Here is a 20,000-nt window from a genome sequence, read left to right as displayed (position 1 = left end):
AGTCGAGAGGTTCCCAAACTTTTTCAGCGGGGACCCCCTTTTGTACTTTTTGCGACCCACCCATCCACCAATCTTAGCCTAGGCAATTTTTTTGTCCAATAATATTGCTAGATTTTCCATTCCATTTGTTGCCTGCCATTAATGCCTGCCGGTATCGCTAGAAATCCACAAATAGGGCAATATCTATTAACCATACAAGTGAATTCTGTAACTAACCAATTTATGGAATCATACATGCTGTGGATTTCCTGTTTTTATGCAATGTCCCTTTTGTCCGCGACCCCCTTTCAGTACCTCTGTGACCCCTCTAGGGGCCCTGACCCCCAGTTTGGGGACCACTGGCTCAGTCAGTCAGAGAGAAAAGAAAGTTGCACAGATATTTTTTTATCTCGGTTTTCGGTCAATCTCTGTTTTGAGTGACATTGATTAACGTTGTGGCGTTTTGATTTTATGTGCCTGTGAGTATGTCATTGGTTCGCTGAGCGTACATGTACGTGTTCGAAGCCAGGGGATTACCTCAACGTTCTAGTCCAGACAAGAGTAACATTTTAACCCTGCGCTGTAGAACAGAATTAAAAAAAAAAAACAGACGACTCCAAGAGAAACACTACCCCATTCAAAAATTGGGGACAAATGCCAACGAAAGCAAACAAAAATGTAATACACTGATTTAATGCCAATTGTTTTAATATACATGCAGGTGTATAAAATGTTTTTTCCTCTCTCTGCACAATGAGATGAGGTAATGGACCTGTCTTGCAATGCTCTCTCAAGGGTTCACTTTGGAAGTCTGAATTAAGGCCATACCAGGGCTGGACTGACCATCTGGCATAGCAGGTATTTCCTGGTGGGCCCCGCACCCTCGTGGGCCCCTATTTTCAGAAATGTTTTTTTTTTTTAACTTTTCTGAAAAAAAGGGGCCAACGAGGGTGCGGGGCCCACCAATGAGTCAGTTCTGTGCCACTAATTATGAGAGGCCCCTTTAAACCAAAAGTGCCCGGGCCCTATTTCTCCCCCAGTTCAGTCCTGGGCCATACACACACTTTTTCCAGCCCACTTACAGTACAGGCCACTTTTAGCCGCAGCCTTCTGGCCATATTTCCATTATTGCCCCGTGTGGATTTTTCAACAAAAAAGAGAAAAAAAACTAACAAAAACTCTCCTCCTCTTTCACCAAAAACAAACAGAAAAGCGAGAAAAGTCATCACACTAGTGAGAAGAAAGAAGTTGTTTTAGTTTTAAAGGTTCACTGTGTAATATTTTTAGAAGTTTATTTCCAGAATTCATGCTGTCCATTCACAAATGTCACCTTTTTGGGTGAGCGGTTAGGGCGTCAGACTTGCATCCCAGAGGTTGCCGGTTCGACTCCCGACCCGCCAGGTTGGTGGGGGGAGTAATCAACCAGTGCTCTCCCCCATCCTCCTCCATGACTGAGGTACCCTGAGCATGGTACCGTCCCACCGCACTGCTCCCCATGGGGCGCCACTGAGGGCTGCCCCCTTGCACGGGTGAGGCATAAATGCAATTTCGTTGTGTGCAGTGTTCACTTGTGTGCTGTGGAGTGCTGTGTCACAATGACAATGGGAGTTGGAGTTTCCCAATGGGCTTTCACTTTCACTTTTCACTTTCTTTTTAAGAGGACCTTACCACCAACATCAAATTCTAAATATTCATATCATAACTGGGAAAATGGCACATTTCATGAAGGAAAAGGTGGGATCTTCATTGTCCATTGTCCGCCATTAGTAAATATTCATGAAAAGATGGTAATAGAAATTGGCAATTTCATTGAGCAGCATAGTTGTAATACCTTATCTGACCACCATCCTACACAATGCACCTTTCAATTTTAACTTGAAAGTCTTCAGAACTTAACTCTACCTCTCTCAGCAGAAAGGTCTCACTCAGCTAGACACGTTACAGTAACGGCATACATAAGTAAAATACAATATTCCCACAAACCACCAGTTGGCACAGCCAAGCTCTTATCGGAGCAGCAACTCTGCATCGCCTTGTCCTCATGTAGCATCACAACAACTCTTTCATTTTGTAGTGTTATTCCCACACTCAAATTTAACACTTTTCCTGTCGATCCTACTCTCTGAGTGCTGAATTAGCACATCAGTAATGTACTGTGTAGCCATAGGACACGTGCCGCAGCCAGCGATCCAAAATAGATCCCCTTCAGGTTGTTCTTGCCAAGTGTGTCTCCCTCCCTCTCCGCCTTCTCTGAGGTCTTCTGTAATGAGCTGATTAAAGCCACAGGTGGGTGTGAAGAACACAAACACAGGAATTCCCCCATGCACTTTCTTTGAGGCGTAAAAAAGGCATGTGCCCGCCCGGCCCGGCGTGATGTTTGTTGTCACTGGAGAGAGGAGTTGTGGTATGCCTGTCTTGAGATGCTCCTGGCTTCGGGACATTGCGGTCTCTCTCTCTCCCCCCTCTCTTCATCTCTCTCTCTCTCTCTCTCTCTCTCTCTCTCTCTCTCTCTCTCTCTCTCTCTCTCTCTCTCTCTCTTTTTCTTTCTTTCTCTCCGTCTCTTTCAACATCTCTTTCTCTCCTTGATAAGCGCACACAAGCAAGCAGGTAATCAAAAAGGATCAAAGTGGCATAAATATGCTGCACAGTTCAGGCAGTAATGATTTCTATCCTTTTGCAATAATGATTTTATAATGCTCAAATGACTATCATCATCCTCATCATCATTATGCGTACTGCTGCACTTAGACATAAATGCACCATTCTCGACTGGAGCGGAACGCAGGCAATGCTGGCGGTTTACCGAGCTTATTTGCCCGCAGTTATTTTAACAGCTTTTTAAGTGAATGTGTGGTTTCCCACGCCAAACTAGGCGCGAAAAAAAATACATCTGTGACAATCACACTTTCTTGTTCAAAGTGGTGGTTTTTTTTGGGTTCTCCTTGAAGGCTTTGTCAAGCCTCACATGATGGATGATATGATAACCGAGGAACTGATTTGAATTTACACTCAAGTCTTGTGACAGCGTGTTCGCATATGCCCATGTCATGACAGTAATTTGTCAAAAATAGGGGAAAGGAAAAATGCCCCAAAAAAACCTTCAAGGGATTGAGATAATCATCACACAAAATCCTGAGGCTTTGGAGGTGGGAGAAAACATTCTAAATGGAAAGAAAGCTGAGAGAGAGAGAGAGATAGAGAGAGAGAGAGAGAGAGAGAGAGAGAGAGAGAGAGAGAGAGAGAACGAGAGAGAGAGAGAACGAGAGAACGAGAGAGAGAGAGAGAGAGAGAGAGAGAGAGTTGAAAGTACTGTACAGTGAGGTTGTGCCTAACCCTGTTGTGACAGTTCTCTCTCATAGTTTAAAGTAACTCTGATCGGTCACGCCTGGTGATTTACAGATTCCACGTGTTGTGATGGATCATCTTTTAGGTGGAATTATTACTGTAAACCTAAAACCAATATGACAAAAATATTACTCTGCAACTACAGTATTTGTTGTTGTTACTACGGTTTGTACATGCAGTGTCAAATCCAACTATGGCACACAAAAAAATATTTCTGAAATTTGATATTGATGTAGGCTAAGTTAAGTCAGAGAAGGCAAACAGAGAGAGACGGGGAAATGCAAGTATATTTTTATATGGCATCTCATACAGGCAGCTTAAAATAAAGATGCTTAAAAACAAGAGGTATAAGGATATAATGAAAGTTCAAGACAAGATTCATAAAGGCATAAGAAATCATAAAATATACATTTCATTTACAAGGACATCATTTTGCTGATTTCCAAGCAGTTTTTTTACCATCTTCCACAACTATCAACCCCTCCCTTGCCCCACCCAGAGAGAGATGACATCCATTTCAAACACAGCACCAAAAAGGGATGCACTCATTTCCACCCTATTCCCCCACCTCACCCCACACCACCTGACCAACACCCCCCCCAACCTCCCCTTGCTGACGCCGGTTCAGAGCCCTGGGTCGCCCCGGCCCGCTTGAGGTCGCAGAGCTGGAAAATCCTCACATTTGAGTGAGAAACACTTTGAATGGGGATTGTGAGTGAGTCCGCGATCTGTGCTCGATCCGTCCAGAAAGGCACCGTTGGATATCTACGCACCCCCCCACCCCCCCCCCCCCAACACACACACACACATGCACGCACGCACACACACACTGAACACACCCGAGCCCACCCCAAGCCCCATCACCACAACCCATCCTATACCCCTCTATTCTCTACATCTCCTCCTCAGCTTCAAGTCTTCAAGGCGCTCATCTCTACTCCCCTGGGTATCATATTACAGGCTAACCAATTGCTTCATTAGTCACGGACAGTGCAGATGTTGTGTGGATGTGTCCAGAAAGAACACAGATTCTCCCAGCCCCATCCCCACCCCCACCCCCACCACAACCAGCTGGCTCCCAACCTCCATGTTCCATGTTCCATGTTCTATGTTCCAGCCAGCTACACATTTTGCACATTTTTCAGTGTTCAGTCAACTCGTGTGAGAGTCAGCTTAGCACCCATAGTGTTCATTCTACTCTTTTGGATGTTGAATTAACACTGCAAAGTGCCAGCCAGCAGGCCAGCAGGCCAGTGGGCAAGGCCCCTGTGATGATGGGGTCTTGCCCATAAGCTCGTACAGATGTTGGGTGAAGGTTGCCAGGCCTGGAGGGGTTTACGATTTCAGTAAAGCGGAGAAGGGAGGGAGGGAGCAGCAGGGTGCAGCAGTGGTGGTGGTGCCCAGAGGCACATCTTGTCACCAGGCTAGGCAGGCAACCGCTTGGGGCCCCTGGATGGTGAACAACAGCTCACACTTTGCAACAGTAGTGGCAAATTTCTTTCAAATGTGCATTCGGTTAAAATTTCGCTTGGGGCCCCAGCTGAACCTATAATCGCCTCTGGTGGTGCCGCTGGGCTGGGCTGTGCTGGCTCTCTATCTGTCCCCCCACCTCTCTTGGTGTTAGCCTGCCGGGATTAGGGCTATTGATCCCCCCCCCCTTTGGATCAAGAAGCCCCCGGATGCCCACCCAGGAGTGAGGGAGGACTGTGGATATACTGTAATAGCGAAGTGTCCTGTGAATGACGCCCTGTTCAGTCGCTTTTGTTTCATCTCACTTCTAATACATTACGTTACATTACTTTGCATTGCATTACATTTCACAGATGCTTTCAGTCAATTTTTTGGGGGGCTCCACAAATGGTGGCAGCCGTTACCCTAAATTTCCCTTTTATGGGATCAATAAACATAAGTCTAAGTCTAAGTCTTAGTCTAATTTAGCAGATGCTTTCATCCCAAGCGGCAGCGGAGATAAGCAATCAAAATGCATAGGGAGACTACACAGATTACACATGACATGCATAACCATTTTGAATATGTAGCCATGTGTTAAACATCCGGTCATGGTACCAGTTATAGAGTAGTAATATAGGCTACGTATGCAAAGCTTTGGTCACATTCACTAATGAATATACGAAACGGCAGAGGTCACTCAAAAAGATGCAATATTGGCTACGTACTATGCAAAGGTTTGGTCAAATGCATTACTATAAATATGCAAAAGGCTTGGTCACTCAAAATGGCGTTGTCTTTTTGTTGTTGTGTTTGCAGGTTGGACCTGGCCCAGTCTCTGGGTCTTACTCAGCTGCAGGTCAAGACCTGGTACCAGAACAGACGCATGAAGTGGAAGAAGATGGTGAGCTGGAGTTTGATGAATCATCTCTCTCTCTCTCTCTCTCTCTCTCTCTCTCTCTCTCTCTCTCTCTCTCTCTCTCTCTCTCTCTCTCTCTCTCTCTCTCTCTTTGCCGCAGGGGATTGGGGTGGATTGGGGGTTGTGGTGTGTGTGAGCAGTCACACAGACCTACTGATAACTTAAGTGTGTGTGCATGCGTGCGTGTGTGCGTGCGTGCGTGCGTGCGTGCGTGTGTGTGTGTATGTGTGAATGTGTGAATGTCTGTGTGTTCATGCGCATGTGTATGTGCTTGTGAGTGTGTGCATGATTGCATACAGTATTTAGTGTGTGTGTGTGTGTGTGTGTGTGTGTGTGTGTGTGTGTGTGTGTGTGTGTGTGTGTGTGTGTGTGTGTGTCCGTGCACGTGAGAGAGAGAGAGAGAGAGAGAGAGAGAGAGAGAGAGAGAGAGAGAGAGAGAGAGAGAGAGAGAGAGGTGAGCCTGTGTGCGTTTGTCCCTGTGTGCCTCTGCGTGTGCTTACCCAAAATGTTTCCTCTGATACAGAAAGTCAGTTTAAAGTATTAGTAACCAAGTGTATCTGAGGGTGAATCTACATGTACACAAGAACAAGAAATGAAATGAATGGATCAGAAGCGGAGTGGGAGAGGGAGTGGCAGTAGAGGTGTGTGTGTGTGTGTGTGGGGGGGGGGGGGGGCAAAGGGGACATGAGTGATGGTGAGGATGGACCAGTTTACGTCAGTGTGGTCCACTGCTCACCTCACCCAGGAACAAAAGGGCCCCCGAAACAGCAGCGCACGGTAGATTAATGACAGCTCAAAGAGAGCAGTCCACACTCATACATCTTCCTTTAATTACTATAATAACCAAACTTGCCTTTGACCGGCATCAACATCATTCACGGCGCTGTGGTGCCTCTCTCCCTCTCTCTCTCATGCACTCTCATTATGTGTGTGTCTCTCTGTTTTTTTGTGTGCTAATGTTTTTTTTCCGTCCTTTTTTGTTCTGTGTGTGTGTGTGTGTGTGTGTGTGTGTGTGTGTGTGTGTGTGTGTGTGTGTGTGTGTGTGTGTGTGTGTGTGTGTGTGTGCGTGTGTGCGTGCATGTGTGTTTGTGTGTTTGTGTGTGTGTCTTCGCTTCAGGTGTTGAAGGGAGGACACGAGGCGCCCACCAAACCCAAGGGTCGCCCCAAGAAAAACTCCATCCCCACCACAGAGGAGATCGAGGCACAGGAGAGAATGGCGGCCATGCTGGCCGAGGAGGAACGTTTGAGGCAGGCCCAAACAGGGGCCCAGGCACAGGCACAGGCACAAGCCCAGACCCAGGGACAGGGACACCCCTACCAGTCCCAGCCCCAGGACCTGAGCACAGGTGCCGGGTCACCAGAGCCACACAGCCCCCTGTGCCCAGCCCAGATGTCCTCCCCAGCCTCCAGAGATCATCAACAGCAACAGCAGCTGATGATGCATCCACTACCGTCCCCACAGACGCACACGGCCACCTAATGTTGCCTCTTCTCTTCTCTTCTCTTCTCTCCCCTTCTCTTCTTGCCAAAGCCATCCCCAGCAGCTAAGGACTGGGCCCAAAATTGCTTTGCATTACGATGCACTTAGTGCCTCACGATCCCTCCAAACCCCTTCGAGAGCTATGATCATTAAAGTCAATCCAAAGTCAAAAGTCTCTTGAATTGCGTTCAGTGTGGGACTTACCTCTTTGAAAAAGTGATCAGAACTCATATTATTGTGTTTCACAGCTACAATAGAAACAAAATAAGGTGTTTTGTCTTGTTTTTTTTGGGGGGGGGGATCCTGATCTCAGTTGCCTTGTCCTGTTACTATATCAGTGTTCGCGATACAATTCGAGCTGCCAGACATGCACGCACACACTTGCAAGCCGTAGCTGTCAATCAGCTATAATGGACTTCGACTCACCTGCAAGGAAACTCTCGAACGAATCGTTCAGACACACAACACGCCCTGATGAGATCATGCTCTGACTGTTGTTTGTTTTTAAACACTAAGCTATTTTTGTTTATTAGCGGGCCATTATTTATGTGTAAAAGCACTGAGATTGTATTCAGCCGTAAAGGTTCTAGCCACATTGTGCCAAGATACAGACATACGGAGCATTCAATTTGTTCCGTGGGATTGTATGTATGTAGTGCCTTTTTTGCCAATTTTAAATCACACAGATATTCTCTCGTTTCTTATGACACAAGGGAGTCAGTTTAAAGTATTAGTAAACAAGTGTATATTTTACAGTATTGTATTTTTCTATCACAGTAAATATTGGTTTTGCTTGGGTGTCTTTTTCTCTCATCTCCCCCACCCCATCCCCGATGGCTTTGTGAGAGAGTGATACAGCTATTTTAACCAAAGTTATAAAGTGTTTTCTCAAACAGAGTTATCTCGACTCATCCTCAATAGCAGTCTTTTTTTTCTTGATACATGTGTCCTCTGCACTTGTTCTAGATGTATATTCAAAGATGAGACTGTGGTACAATGGGAATTGTATCAAAGTTATATTAAATGAAGCGGGGGAATATCCTTATGTAAAGTAGGCCTATTCTATTTTGTATCTACTGTACATGAATAGAATGTATAAGTGAGCTTGGGTTTCATTTTTTTCATTTTTTTTCTTCCACCCTCTTTGTATTTCATAATCTCTGTCTCTCTTACCTATTCTTTCTCTATTTCTCTATTCACTCGATTTCTTTTACTTGCTCTCTTTTACTTCCACCCTCACCACTCTCTCTCTCTCTCTCTCTCTCTCTCTCTCTCTCTCTCTCTCTCTCTCTCTCTCTCTCTCTCTCTCTCTCTCTCTCTCTCTCTCTCTCTCTCTCTCTCTCTCTCCATTGCTCTCTCCCTCCATTGCTCTCTCTCCCACCCATTCTATTCTGTATGCTGAGTGTGTGTGCTTACACTCGGGAGGGAGGCAGACCCATTTTATTGCCACAAGAAAAAGCCTCTTAAGCTGTCAGAGGCTCAGAAATGAATAAATCAGTCCGGCCGGTGCCAGTGCAACAAGGAAGCTGCCAAACATGTAAAAATCTTTGGATAATGTTTGAAGCCCGGGGGCTTTGAATGAAAATGGCAAACAGACTGAACCGACAGTCTACAAACTCGAGTACAAACGCCAACATTTACAACACTCCCTCTGATTGCATGTCCATGTCTTTTGCTCTACCCTCACCCCTCACCTGACCTCACCCCTTTTCACTGTTACTTCCTGCCGAGGATTTTGAATTTGTTAAGTTGATTGAGGATGTGTAAGTTTGATATATCAATATATATATATACTGTATCTATATATACAGAGAGAGTAAAAAAAAGGTTTGATATTTTTCTGATGTAAATACTGAGTTTTATTGGGTAAATCTGATGATGCTTTTTTGTGTGAAAACAATAAATGTTTGATGAGGACATTGTTTGTCAACGTTGACAAGAGTTCTACTGTATAGGAGTGCATGTATACCTATTTAATGACATTTATTATAAATAAAAACGATTTCCTTTACATACATCTGTTCACATGCCGTGATAAATGAATGAAGTTACAGAAGTGGGAGTGACATGGTCTTGCTTTTTAGTGATTAGTAATGACACTTGGAGTACTGGTAGAGTAGTATATAGTAGCCTATGTGGGAATGAATATGAAATATACCAAAGAGTACACTTTTCTGTGTTAATTTAACATCTGGCAAGTTATCAGTGTTGATACTACTCTATTCATTATTGAATTAACACTGTGACATTGACCACGCATAATTATGCAATCAGTGAGATTTAGACTTAGGCTTTCCTGATTCGTCTTTCAGACACACTTGCTGTCTAGTCAAATTATCTCGGAATTATATATAATTATGTCATTGTCTGTCTATTTATAGAAATGACAACATAATATATTTCTTAGTGATTGTGCAAATCTTAAGAAAAATAATATATTGCTTCAAAAGCTTAAAATACTGAACACTATATAATTAGTCTTACCACAGATATAGATTGCATCATGACCCTTGCTCTCTATGCAAAACCAGTTTCTCTAAAAGCACAGAGAGTTGATGCGCATTATGTTGTTGTGACATGCATGTTTCCAAGCCTCAAACTCAGTGCCTCCTCTTACAGAATGGCCTACAGTGAACTCACAGGAGACATTTCAGTCAGCCAATCAAACGAGTTCCAGTGTGGTGGTGGTGGTGTATTTTTAGTGTTTGTCAACCGGACATGCATGAGAGCAAAAGCAAACACCAATGGGATGTGTCAGTGTGTGTGTGTGTGTGTGTGTGTGTGTGTGTGTGTGTGTGTGTGTGTGTGTGTGTGTGTGTGTGTGTGTGTGTGTGTGTGTGTGTGTGTGTGTGTGTGTGTGCGTGCGTGTGCTTGCGGGTGTGTGAGCGCACGCAGGCTTGTGGGTGTGGGCTTGTGTGTGGGCTTTTGTGAATGCATGCATCGTTGTGTAAGCTTATGGCTTGTGTATGCCTGTATATAATGTGTGTAGGTGCTTGCACGGTATATACACACACAAACATGCAAGTGCGTGTGTTTTGTGTGTATGTGCGTGTGCGTGCGTGTGTGTGTGTGCGTGCGTGTGTGTGCGTGCGTGTGTGTGTGCGTGTGTGCGTGCATGAGTGTGCGTGTGTGCATGTGCGTGTGTGTGTATATGTATGTGTGTGTGTGCGTGCATATGTGTGTGTGTATGTGTGTCTAGCAGGAGGATTACTGGAGCAGAGGTGTCCTCTATGGTTCCTCCCCTGGGGCCTTTCCTGGGCCTTTTAGAGGAGAGGAGACCATCTCTTCAGGGCATCTTTAGCAGCCAGTGAGTGATGGCAGCCAGGGTCAGGAGACAGAGAACTGTGGGGGGGTTGGGATGGGGGGGTGGGGGGGGGTGGGGTGTGCACGGAGGTCACGCTCGACACAGACAGAACAGAAGCAAGCCATTAGTTCACTCCTGCAGCTCCTATCTACACTAGGCCTGAAGTCACAAGTCCATTTGTGTTCTGTGCTGTTTCTTAACATTCTTAGGACCAATTTCATTATGTGCAGTTACATGTGAGCAGAGGTGTCAAAAGTAAAAGTAAATTTGTGGTTTAAGTACACTAGCCCATGATATTACATAGCTGTTAAACCATTTACCCCATTGTAGCTAATTGGGTGGATAGACTGTTGTTACTGAAAAACACTGAAAACTTAACAAGAACCCATCACAAATTTGTTCTAACCAGCGCCAAGGTAGCCGGTCACAAGACAACTACACAGGTCTACTGGTTATTCAAATAAGCTAACTGTGTTGGAAGGAAAAGGTGTGTCTTTTTTTACTTTTACTTTTATTTTTACTTTTGACACCTCTGCATGTGAGGAATATTCTTATTGTAGACGGAATGGGGGCAGCATTTGGTTTGCACACACATTGTGTTACAGTAAGTCTTCATTCATTCCTAATGTGGCCGTGTTCTGGGAATATTTTGGCTCCTGAACGCTGTTTCACGCAAGTTAACAGACTATTCTGGAACTTGGTTTAAACCGAATTCTGACATTATTCAGTCTACAACTGGAATACAAGAATGTAAGTGCAATGGTTTAAATGTGCTTTATAGATGAAATGTACAAAGCTACTGACTTACAATGTGATCATGGTAAAGGTGAATCACAGCACATGAGCAGCAGAGCAAGAGTCTGAAATGGGCTGTTGAAACAATGATCGAGACAGCTGTTTGCCTCTGTGCTATAAATTGTGAGCTATAAAATCTTGTTTTGAGTGTGTGTGTGTGTGTGTGTGTGCGTGCGTGTGTGCGTATGTGCCTTCCGGCCTTTTTGTTGCACTGTGTGTGTGTGTGCATGTGTGTGTGCATGTGTGTGCGTGTGTGTGTGTGTGTGTGTGTGTGTGTGTGTGTGTGTGTGTGTGAGAGTGTGCGCGCGTGTGCGCCTGTGTGCGTGCGTGTGTGCATGCATGTACGCGTGTGTGCGTGCATGCTTATGTATGTGTGTACTGTATGCGTTATGTGTGCGTGCATGTGTGTGTGTTAATGCAAGCACGCTTGCGTGGTGTCTCGTCTGTGTGCAGTATGTAGGTCAAAAATATAACAAAACGAGATGAGGAAACAAAGGAACATTTTTTAATTTGCACGATGAGTGATATCACTGACCCGAAGAGCAATAAATATTCCGGAACGACAGGCGTTACCTGCTTCTCTTCGCGCTGTCAGCGGCATAAAAAAAAATATGCATTCATTTCCTTTCTGCCACATGCAGCAATGGAGTAGAGCGAAAGAGGAGGGACTGAGAAAAGTCAACAAAGAGTGACAACTGCTGGTCTTAAACAAGTGTCATCAGCGCGGCGAGATCGTAATCTGCTGCTCTATCGGTTTCTATTAGTTTTGGCGACGCCACAAAGCTGGCATGCGCCACGGAGCCGGAGCTGGAGCCGTAAATAAGTGCGCAGCAGGCCTGAGAGCACGCCACGATCCCCAAACAAACATGTCTTACCCTACCCTGCCATGAACCCATCCACACCCTGCATGTCACACAGCCTCCATCTCCCAGTGGGTGACACATGTTATAATATTGCAACATGTCCTCAAAACAAATATTTATCCCCTGCCATGGCCCACCTACAGTACGCCCACAGTGTTATCCCACCAGAGTCTCCATTACTGCCAGCATCTACAACAGCCTGAAATGCCACTTGCTAGCTTTGTCTGATATTGAGTGAATGTGTGGCTAGTAAGATTTAAAGTGATACTGTCCCATTTTTGGAAATAAGCTTATTTTACACCTCCCCTTGAGTTAAATAATATGGTATTACCGTTCTCCAGTACTTTCAACCGTTCTCTGTTTATGGCAGTGCACATTTTACCTCCAAGCTAGCGGTTAACATTGAGTCCTATGAGACCAGTTAGCCGCCAGCTGGTCTCATAGGACTAATGATAAAAGAAAAATATGACTTTATAGGCTTGATTATGATATTGCACATCATCAGCAAACAAACATGGCTCCCCTGCCATCAACACACCCCACCCATGCTCAAGTGATTACCCACCACTACCACCACCTTAAATACCCCAAAATGTCCCACTCTCTTCTATCCAATGAGGACCACAGGTCATAATGTTTCGCCATGTCCCCAAACAACCCTTTCTCCCTTTTCCCATTTCTTATTGTCATGCCTTTCTTTTTCATTTAATTTGCTGTGTTATTATTTTCTTGTCTTTGTGAAGCAATTTCATCTGTGTATGAAATGTGCCATACAAATAAAAATGCCTTTTCTTCCCTCGCCTTACCCATACCTCATGTCATAATGCACTGGATCCCCCAATAAATATTTCTTCCCTACCATAAGCCCACCCCTCCAAGGCTCAACTGTCTACCCACCACTACCCCCAAAAAATGTCCCATTCTCTCTTATACTTGTGAGGACCATTTGTCATAGCATTTCACTGAATCTCCAAAGAAACCTTTCTCCCCTGCCATGAACCCATCCACACCCCCAGCCTTAGCCCACCCGAGGGCCCATTACTGTCACACCTTCAACACCCCAGGGGTGAGTTTCTCAAAACTAAAGTTGCTTACTACATTAGCTACTTTGCTGTTTTCAATGCATTTTCCCATTGGCAACTACCGAAGTTGCTAACAGGCACTTCACTTTTGAGAAACTCACCCCAGCTTTGGTCACCCAGTGGAGAGAGCATGTTATAATATTGCACCGGATCCCCAAACAAATATCTCCTGCCCTGAACCCACACCATCCAGGCTCAACTCCCCACGACTCTTTCAGGCTTCAAGAAGCAAATAAAGACTTTCCTCTATCGGGATCTATCTACTCAATTAATGCTTGCTGGCCTAGTCCCAGGCCAGACTCTTGACATGATGTGTATGTGTGTGTGTGTGTACTCTACTTTACTGAAAAACTAACTAACCCTTCTTTGCACTTGTTGTTCTGTATATTTCCTGTGCACTTTGTATCCGCTAGTGATGTTGGCTATGATAATGTCCTCGATTGTTAGTCACTTTGGTGATAAAGCGTCTGCCGAATGCAATGTAAAAAATGTAATGGCACTATCAGCAACACCCCAAAATGTCCACCTCTTCTACCTAGTGTGGACCATTTGTCACAACATCTCCCTCCATCCCAAAACAAATCCTTCTTCCCTATGACCCACCCACTACCCACACAGACTCTGGGCCTGACTCCCCACTACCCATCCCCAACACCTTAACATATCTGCAGCATTATCTGCTCAGTGGGGCACCATACTGTATGTATAACATTGCACCAGATCCTGAAGGAAACATCTCTGGCCTGCCATGAACTAGCCAGGTTGTGCCGTGCCCTCTAGTGACGCAAAACCTTCAGCTTTGCTTCTAGTCAGGCCAAGAGCAAAACAAATATCGTTTCTGAGCTCCTGAAAAATTGGGATTTCCTCCCACTTTGTTGGGAAGCACACAACCATAAGCAAACCAAGGGAGGCGGGTCGACAATGCAGTTTGGGAAATGTTAATTGTTGTGCGCTTGGTCAAACCAGGTCTCGAAGAGATTTTAAAGTCGATGATAATCAGGCTAGCCATGAACCACAGAGCCCAGCCCAGCCCTTGCATCCTCTGTCACCACCTCCACCTCCAACAGTTCAACCTCCCATGTCCAACAGCATTCCCTCAATCTAACACTGCCTCCATCTCCAACAACCAAAATCTCTTCTCATCTACCCAGTTGGGTGGGATTTGTAATAGCCTACCATTTCGCTGTAAATGTGAGCGCAGCAGGTTTTGCAGCACATCATATCCTCAAACAAACATTCACTCCATGAGCTCTACTACACCGCTAGTCCCAGTCCCAGCCCCATGGCTCCATCCCAGGTCCGCTGACAGCTTTGGCTGGGCTCAGGACGAAGTCATCTGAAAGGCCTACCTGCTCAATACATGCAATGTCATGTGGACCCAATTCTGGGCCCCCATTCTTCCTGGGCCCGGGATGGCTGACCCCTTTGTCCCCCTGTCAGCTTCCATGACTCCATCCCATCCCACCTCCTCCGTCCGACACCCCCAAAAAGTCCCACCGCTGTTCCTGCCCAGTGGGTGCCGCGTGTTATAATATTTCACTGCATCCACAAAAACAAACATTTGTCTCCTGCTATGATGATCCCGCTCTGCCCCTGACCACCACCACTGCCACCATTGTCCATAACTGTCAAAATGTGGAGGATTGGATGGACATTGCATATTGACCATTGGCCAATAGCTAAAAATAGATAGGCACAACAGGGAGAAAAAAATAGACCAGTCTGATGGAGAGAGAGGGAGAGAGAGATTCTGTGTGGCCAGCATTAGCGATGCATGCTAAGCCCCCCCCCCCTCCTTCTTCCCCTGAGCGCCAGCAGCAGGCGGGGGTGAGCTTTACCTGCTCTGTGTGGTGTTGATAGCTGCACGCTCCACAAAGCCAGAGCGAGCGGCACTGCTGGCAGGGGAGGCGGCAAATCAGGCAGGCAGGCAAACAGTTCAATCGGGTAGGCAAACAGTGTACGCAAGCTCGCAGGCAGGCAAGCAGGCAAAGCAAGCAGGCAAAGCAAGCAGGCAGGGCCTTGTCTTGTTGTCTGAGCGTTAGCCGTGGTGGATTTTCGGCAGGTCTCAGCAGGCCTGGTGGCACGGCCGGGTAATTGTTGTGTGGTTGTGTATGTGTGTGTGTGTGTGTGTGTGTGTGTGTGTGTGTGTGTGTGTGTGTGTGTGTGTGTGTGTGTGTGTGTGTGTGTGTGTGTGTGTGTGTATGTGTGCGCGCGCGCTCGCGCTCGAGGTAAGGAAGGGTTATGGCAACAGCCTCCAGGAATGCTGCAGCAGCAACAGCCTAATTGGGGGAGCCTGTAATTTTCTTCTTCTTTTCCGAGGCCTCAAAAGTTCAGACTTGGGTCAGCGGAGCGCATCAACAAGTAAAAAAAAAGGGAAAGAAAAGAAAAGAAAAAGAAAAGACAAGGAGAAAAAGAATGAAAAAAAGAAAAACGGGTGAAAGAGCGTTGGACTGAACTGACTGAGTGAGTGAGTGAGTGAATGAGTGAGTGAGTGAGCAAATGAGTGAGCGAACAACTGTCAATCACGCAGATGGAGGTGTGTGTGTGTGTGCATTCGTGCGTGCGTGCGTGTGTATGTGTGTGTGTTTGGGGGATGTGCTGGTGGTAGGGGTGGTGGAGGTCCTCCCACACCCCTGTCTCCTGCAAAGACATCCATTGCACACCTTCACCTGTCAGCTTATCTGGAGCTCAAGCAATTAAAGTGGAAAGCTTTCGGAGAAGAGGAGGAAGTGGATGACTGAGGTGGGGGGCATTGTTGTATTTTTGGGGGGGGGGGGGGGGGGGGCACTCACGTCTGTGTTTTTACCACATGCTTTGTTGTGACAGGAGAAGCAATTTTCAACCACAAGTTGAAGTTCACGACAGAGAGAGAGAGAGAGAGAGAGAGAGAGAGAGAGAGAGAGAGAGAGAGAGAGAGAGAGAGAGAGAGAGAGAGAGAGAGAGAGAGAGAGAGAGAGAGAGAATAAATCCTGCCTGGCCCGAAGAACAATGACCCTTCTGTTCTTGACTGAGGAGGAAAAACCTGTCATTACTTAAAGGCTGAACATAAACTGACACACAAGTCGAGCAACAACCGTATAATGACACTATTACCCTGACAATGGAGGCCTACTTAAAATTGATTGAATCCTACAAGAAGTAAACGTAATGATTAAGTAAAGCAAAAGTATAAAAAAACATACTAATAATTAAATACATTTATTAATTGTAACGAGAGTAGAAGAAACAACATCAAATGTCAACGATAGCGACCAAGACAATGAGTCCAATACAGAGAAAAAAAATGACAGACATTAAGACTGACAATACCAGTTAATAGATATACTGTAACAGTTCAACGTACATAGAACTTGAAGGGTTGAACTATGAACAAAAGGGTAATTCCTCACGCTTCTGTTTTATCATCTGGTGCATCGACGGGAGAGAGGCAGGAAATCTTCACTTGGGGGACAACACTGGAGCAGCACAGATGTGATTCTTTGTGTTTTTTATTATTTAAGTGCACAACATGTCAAGGGCTTAACTATGAATTTGGTACAGGATTTTATACTGCCTGTGAATATAAAAAGAGCCGAACGTGCCGTGATAATGGGTGCTATGCAATTACACCTGATTAATTAAGCAAATGAAGCATGCTTCCTATGAGCATCACGATAGATTCAAAACAGAACAAGAGGAGGCTTGATTACGGGGTGTAATTAGAGCCCGTAATTGATAACACAACATAATGCTTTTACTTGTATTGCCTATTTATAAAATGTACATTATAATGGGCACGGCTTCAAAAGAGATAATCCTCTTATCTCTTTCTGGTTTCTGAGCTGTTGATGGAAGCCAGAATAATCTTGTGCAGACGACGCTGTAGCAGCACCTGTGGGGGTGGTCCAGACAATTATTAAATTCCCAACTTAAACTGCTTCCGACAAGAAATGATGACCCAATCCAGGGCTGGACTAGGACGGAAAAAAAAAACACCCAGGCTTTTTTGTGTAGGAAATTGGCCTGTCACACATTCAAGATGTTTCGTTTTTACTAGGGATGTAAATAAAATCGAAATGTATTGATGTATCGGAAGTGTCGGCCGGCGATTTAATCGTATCGCATCGTATCGTGGGGCATTCTTAAGAATCGAAAAAAATCGAATCCCTGATTTCAGAAATCGATACCGTATCGTCATGAAGACTGTGATTTACTCTCCTACTTTTTACTATATCCTGTTTGACTCAGTCCCCTGACTATATTGAAGATGGACCAGTGGGGCGGCCCCTCTAAATTGTGGGCCAATTCAGAGGAAAAAACAAACAAACAAACAAAAAACAGCAGCATCACCATCTGGTGGTTGTGGGCTCACTGGGAAGATGCCCTGTATGCCATATTACCAGTCCAGGCCTGACAAAATCATATTATACCCGCTCTGAAAAAGTGGCCAGGCCTCTTCTCATATTCACACCTACGATAGGAGATTGCAGACCTCCACTGCACTGCAGTCAGGAATGGACTGGTCATCTGGCATACAGGGTATTTTCCCAGTGGACCGACAGTCCTTAGGGACCTATGCTGCTGTTTTTTTTTCTCGGCCCATGGATCGACCCACAATTTACAGGGATCAGCCCATTGGTCCATCTTCCATAGTACAAAAGCTGTCTGTCTTTATATATACCATAAGGGGCCTGTGTAATCAAAAACTGGCCCCATAGCCTATTAGTCCAGATGGGGTCCCCGGCAGACCTATTCACTATTTGATAAAAATACTGAACAACATAATAACAACATTGCTATGACATCACCGAGAGCCTTCAGTAACAGATTAAGACATAGCCATTACACTTTCGGTGACAGTAAAGTTATAACACTCTGCGCTAAAGGGTTAAAGGTGGGGTTGCAGGTTAACCATTTTAAGAAAATGTACCATTATGACATCAAGTTGGGGGTTCCGCAGGCTCATAGATAGTCTATGTAGAACCATAGAATCCTGGGGGAGTTCCCCCTATGTGATGTCATACCTGCAACCCACAAACACATGTTCTTATGTCCCTCTCCAGCCCTGGCTGCAGTGTTGCCCAAGGACAGCTGCCGCCCACCCCACCCCACGTCTGATGATGGTTCCTGGGCCAAATGTATTTACCATTAGGATAGCCCCCCTCACTCCCACCCAAAGACGTCTTGGCTGTCATGCTCCTGATTTCTGGTTAGCGTGCCGTTTTGTCTGTGATATGGTGCACTTCGCCTCCCCCCCACACACACACAGGCACACATGCAGACATGCACATACACACACACACACACACACACACACACACACACACACACACACACACACACACACACACACACACACACACACACACACACACACACACACACACACACACACACACACACACACACACACACACACACACACACACACACACACACACACACACACACACACACACACACAGAGGCCATTGCTCACACCATAAATCTTGCAGCTTGCATGCGTGCGGCAGCTTGGGGGAATATCAAAGCGGCTGGCGAGGGGGAGTTCATAATCACTCTGGCTGGAGGGTTTCCTCTCGCCGACAAGCAAGCAGCCCTGGAAGAGAGAGGGAGAGAGAGAGAGAGAGAGAGAGAGAGAGAGAGAGAGAGAGAGAGAGAGAGAGAGAGAGAGAGAGAGAGAGAGAGAGAGAGAGAGAGAGAGAGAGAGGAGGCAGACAGGAGGCAGACAGACTGACAGACAGACTGAGAGGCCTGGGAGAGAGAGAGACAGAGAGGGGGGGGGGCAGACAGGAAAAAGACAGGCAGACAGACAGACAAACTATAAAACACAAGCAAAAGCAGACAAATATCAAACAACTTGGCTGTCAATTTTGACCATCACTGAGGTATACACCGCTCTACCTCTATCTCTGCCTGTCTGTCCATTTCTCTCTCTCTCTCTCTCTCTCTCTCTCTCTCTCTCTCTCTCTCTCTCTCTCTCTCTCTCTCTCTCTCTCTCTCTCTCTCTCTCTCTCTCTCTCTCTCCCCCTCCACACACACACACACACACACACACACACACACACACACACACACACACACACTGTTCATCACTGTGTATCATACTGTAATTCATTGCTCAGTCACAGTCAGTAGCAGCTGCATCCAACTGTATGGGCCTTCTCCTCTCCCACAAGTGCAGCAGGTCACAGACCCCAGACCTCAGACCACATCCTCCCCTAGAAGACCCCATCACCTCCAGCTCCCTCTTCATCCCTAGGCCTCTACAACATGGGGCCTTTCAGATCTCACTGGATCTGTCTGTTGTTCTCAAAGCTACGTTAAGACTAAATCCCTGTCAAAATCATGACAAGTCCTTCAAGATGGAGCGTTGCTTCGGTTTGAAAGCGCTGTATTGTACACAGGCACATGCACACTTGCTCCTCATTTCACCGTCACTCTATTACTCTTGTACACATTCTGTGCTGTCCACTCGAGATGATGCACAGAAGGACGCTGACAAACGCACATACTACTGCTGATACACCAATGACATGTGTGCACGAAGAACATACATGCAGGCACACACCCGCGCGCGCACACACACAGTCATACTTAGTCATGCTCAAACACAGACGTACAAACATGCACGCACACGCACACACGCAGACACACACACACACACACACACACACACACACACACACACACACACACACACACACACACACACACACACACACACACACACACACACACACACACACACACACACACACACACACACACACACACACACACACACTCTCTCTCTCTCTCTGCC

The 20,000-nt window shown here is 45.9% G+C and overlaps 1 protein-coding gene across 1 annotated transcript in view; it reads left to right on the top strand.

The window, feature by feature from the left end:
- The window catches only part of barx2 (BARX homeobox 2), a 22,312-nt gene extending 13,889 nt beyond the window's left edge, over positions 1 to 8,423 (top strand). Inside the window, exons 3-4 of the mRNA XM_063204441.1 lie at positions 5,593 to 5,677; positions 6,810 to 8,423. Of these exons, the coding sequence (XP_063060511.1) occupies positions 5,593 to 5,677; positions 6,810 to 7,172 (448 nt within the window). The 3' untranslated portion in view covers positions 7,173 to 8,423. The remainder of the gene's footprint in view (positions 1 to 5,592; positions 5,678 to 6,809) is intronic.
- Positions 8,424 to 20,000: the final 11,577 nt, after the last annotated feature.

Source organism: Engraulis encrasicolus, chromosome 8 (assembly GCF_034702125.1).
Source record: "Engraulis encrasicolus isolate BLACKSEA-1 chromosome 8, IST_EnEncr_1.0, whole genome shotgun sequence".
Classification (NCBI taxonomy): domain Eukaryota; kingdom Metazoa; phylum Chordata; class Actinopteri; order Clupeiformes; family Engraulidae; genus Engraulis; species Engraulis encrasicolus.
This window is presented reverse-complemented; position numbering and strand designations above follow the sequence as displayed.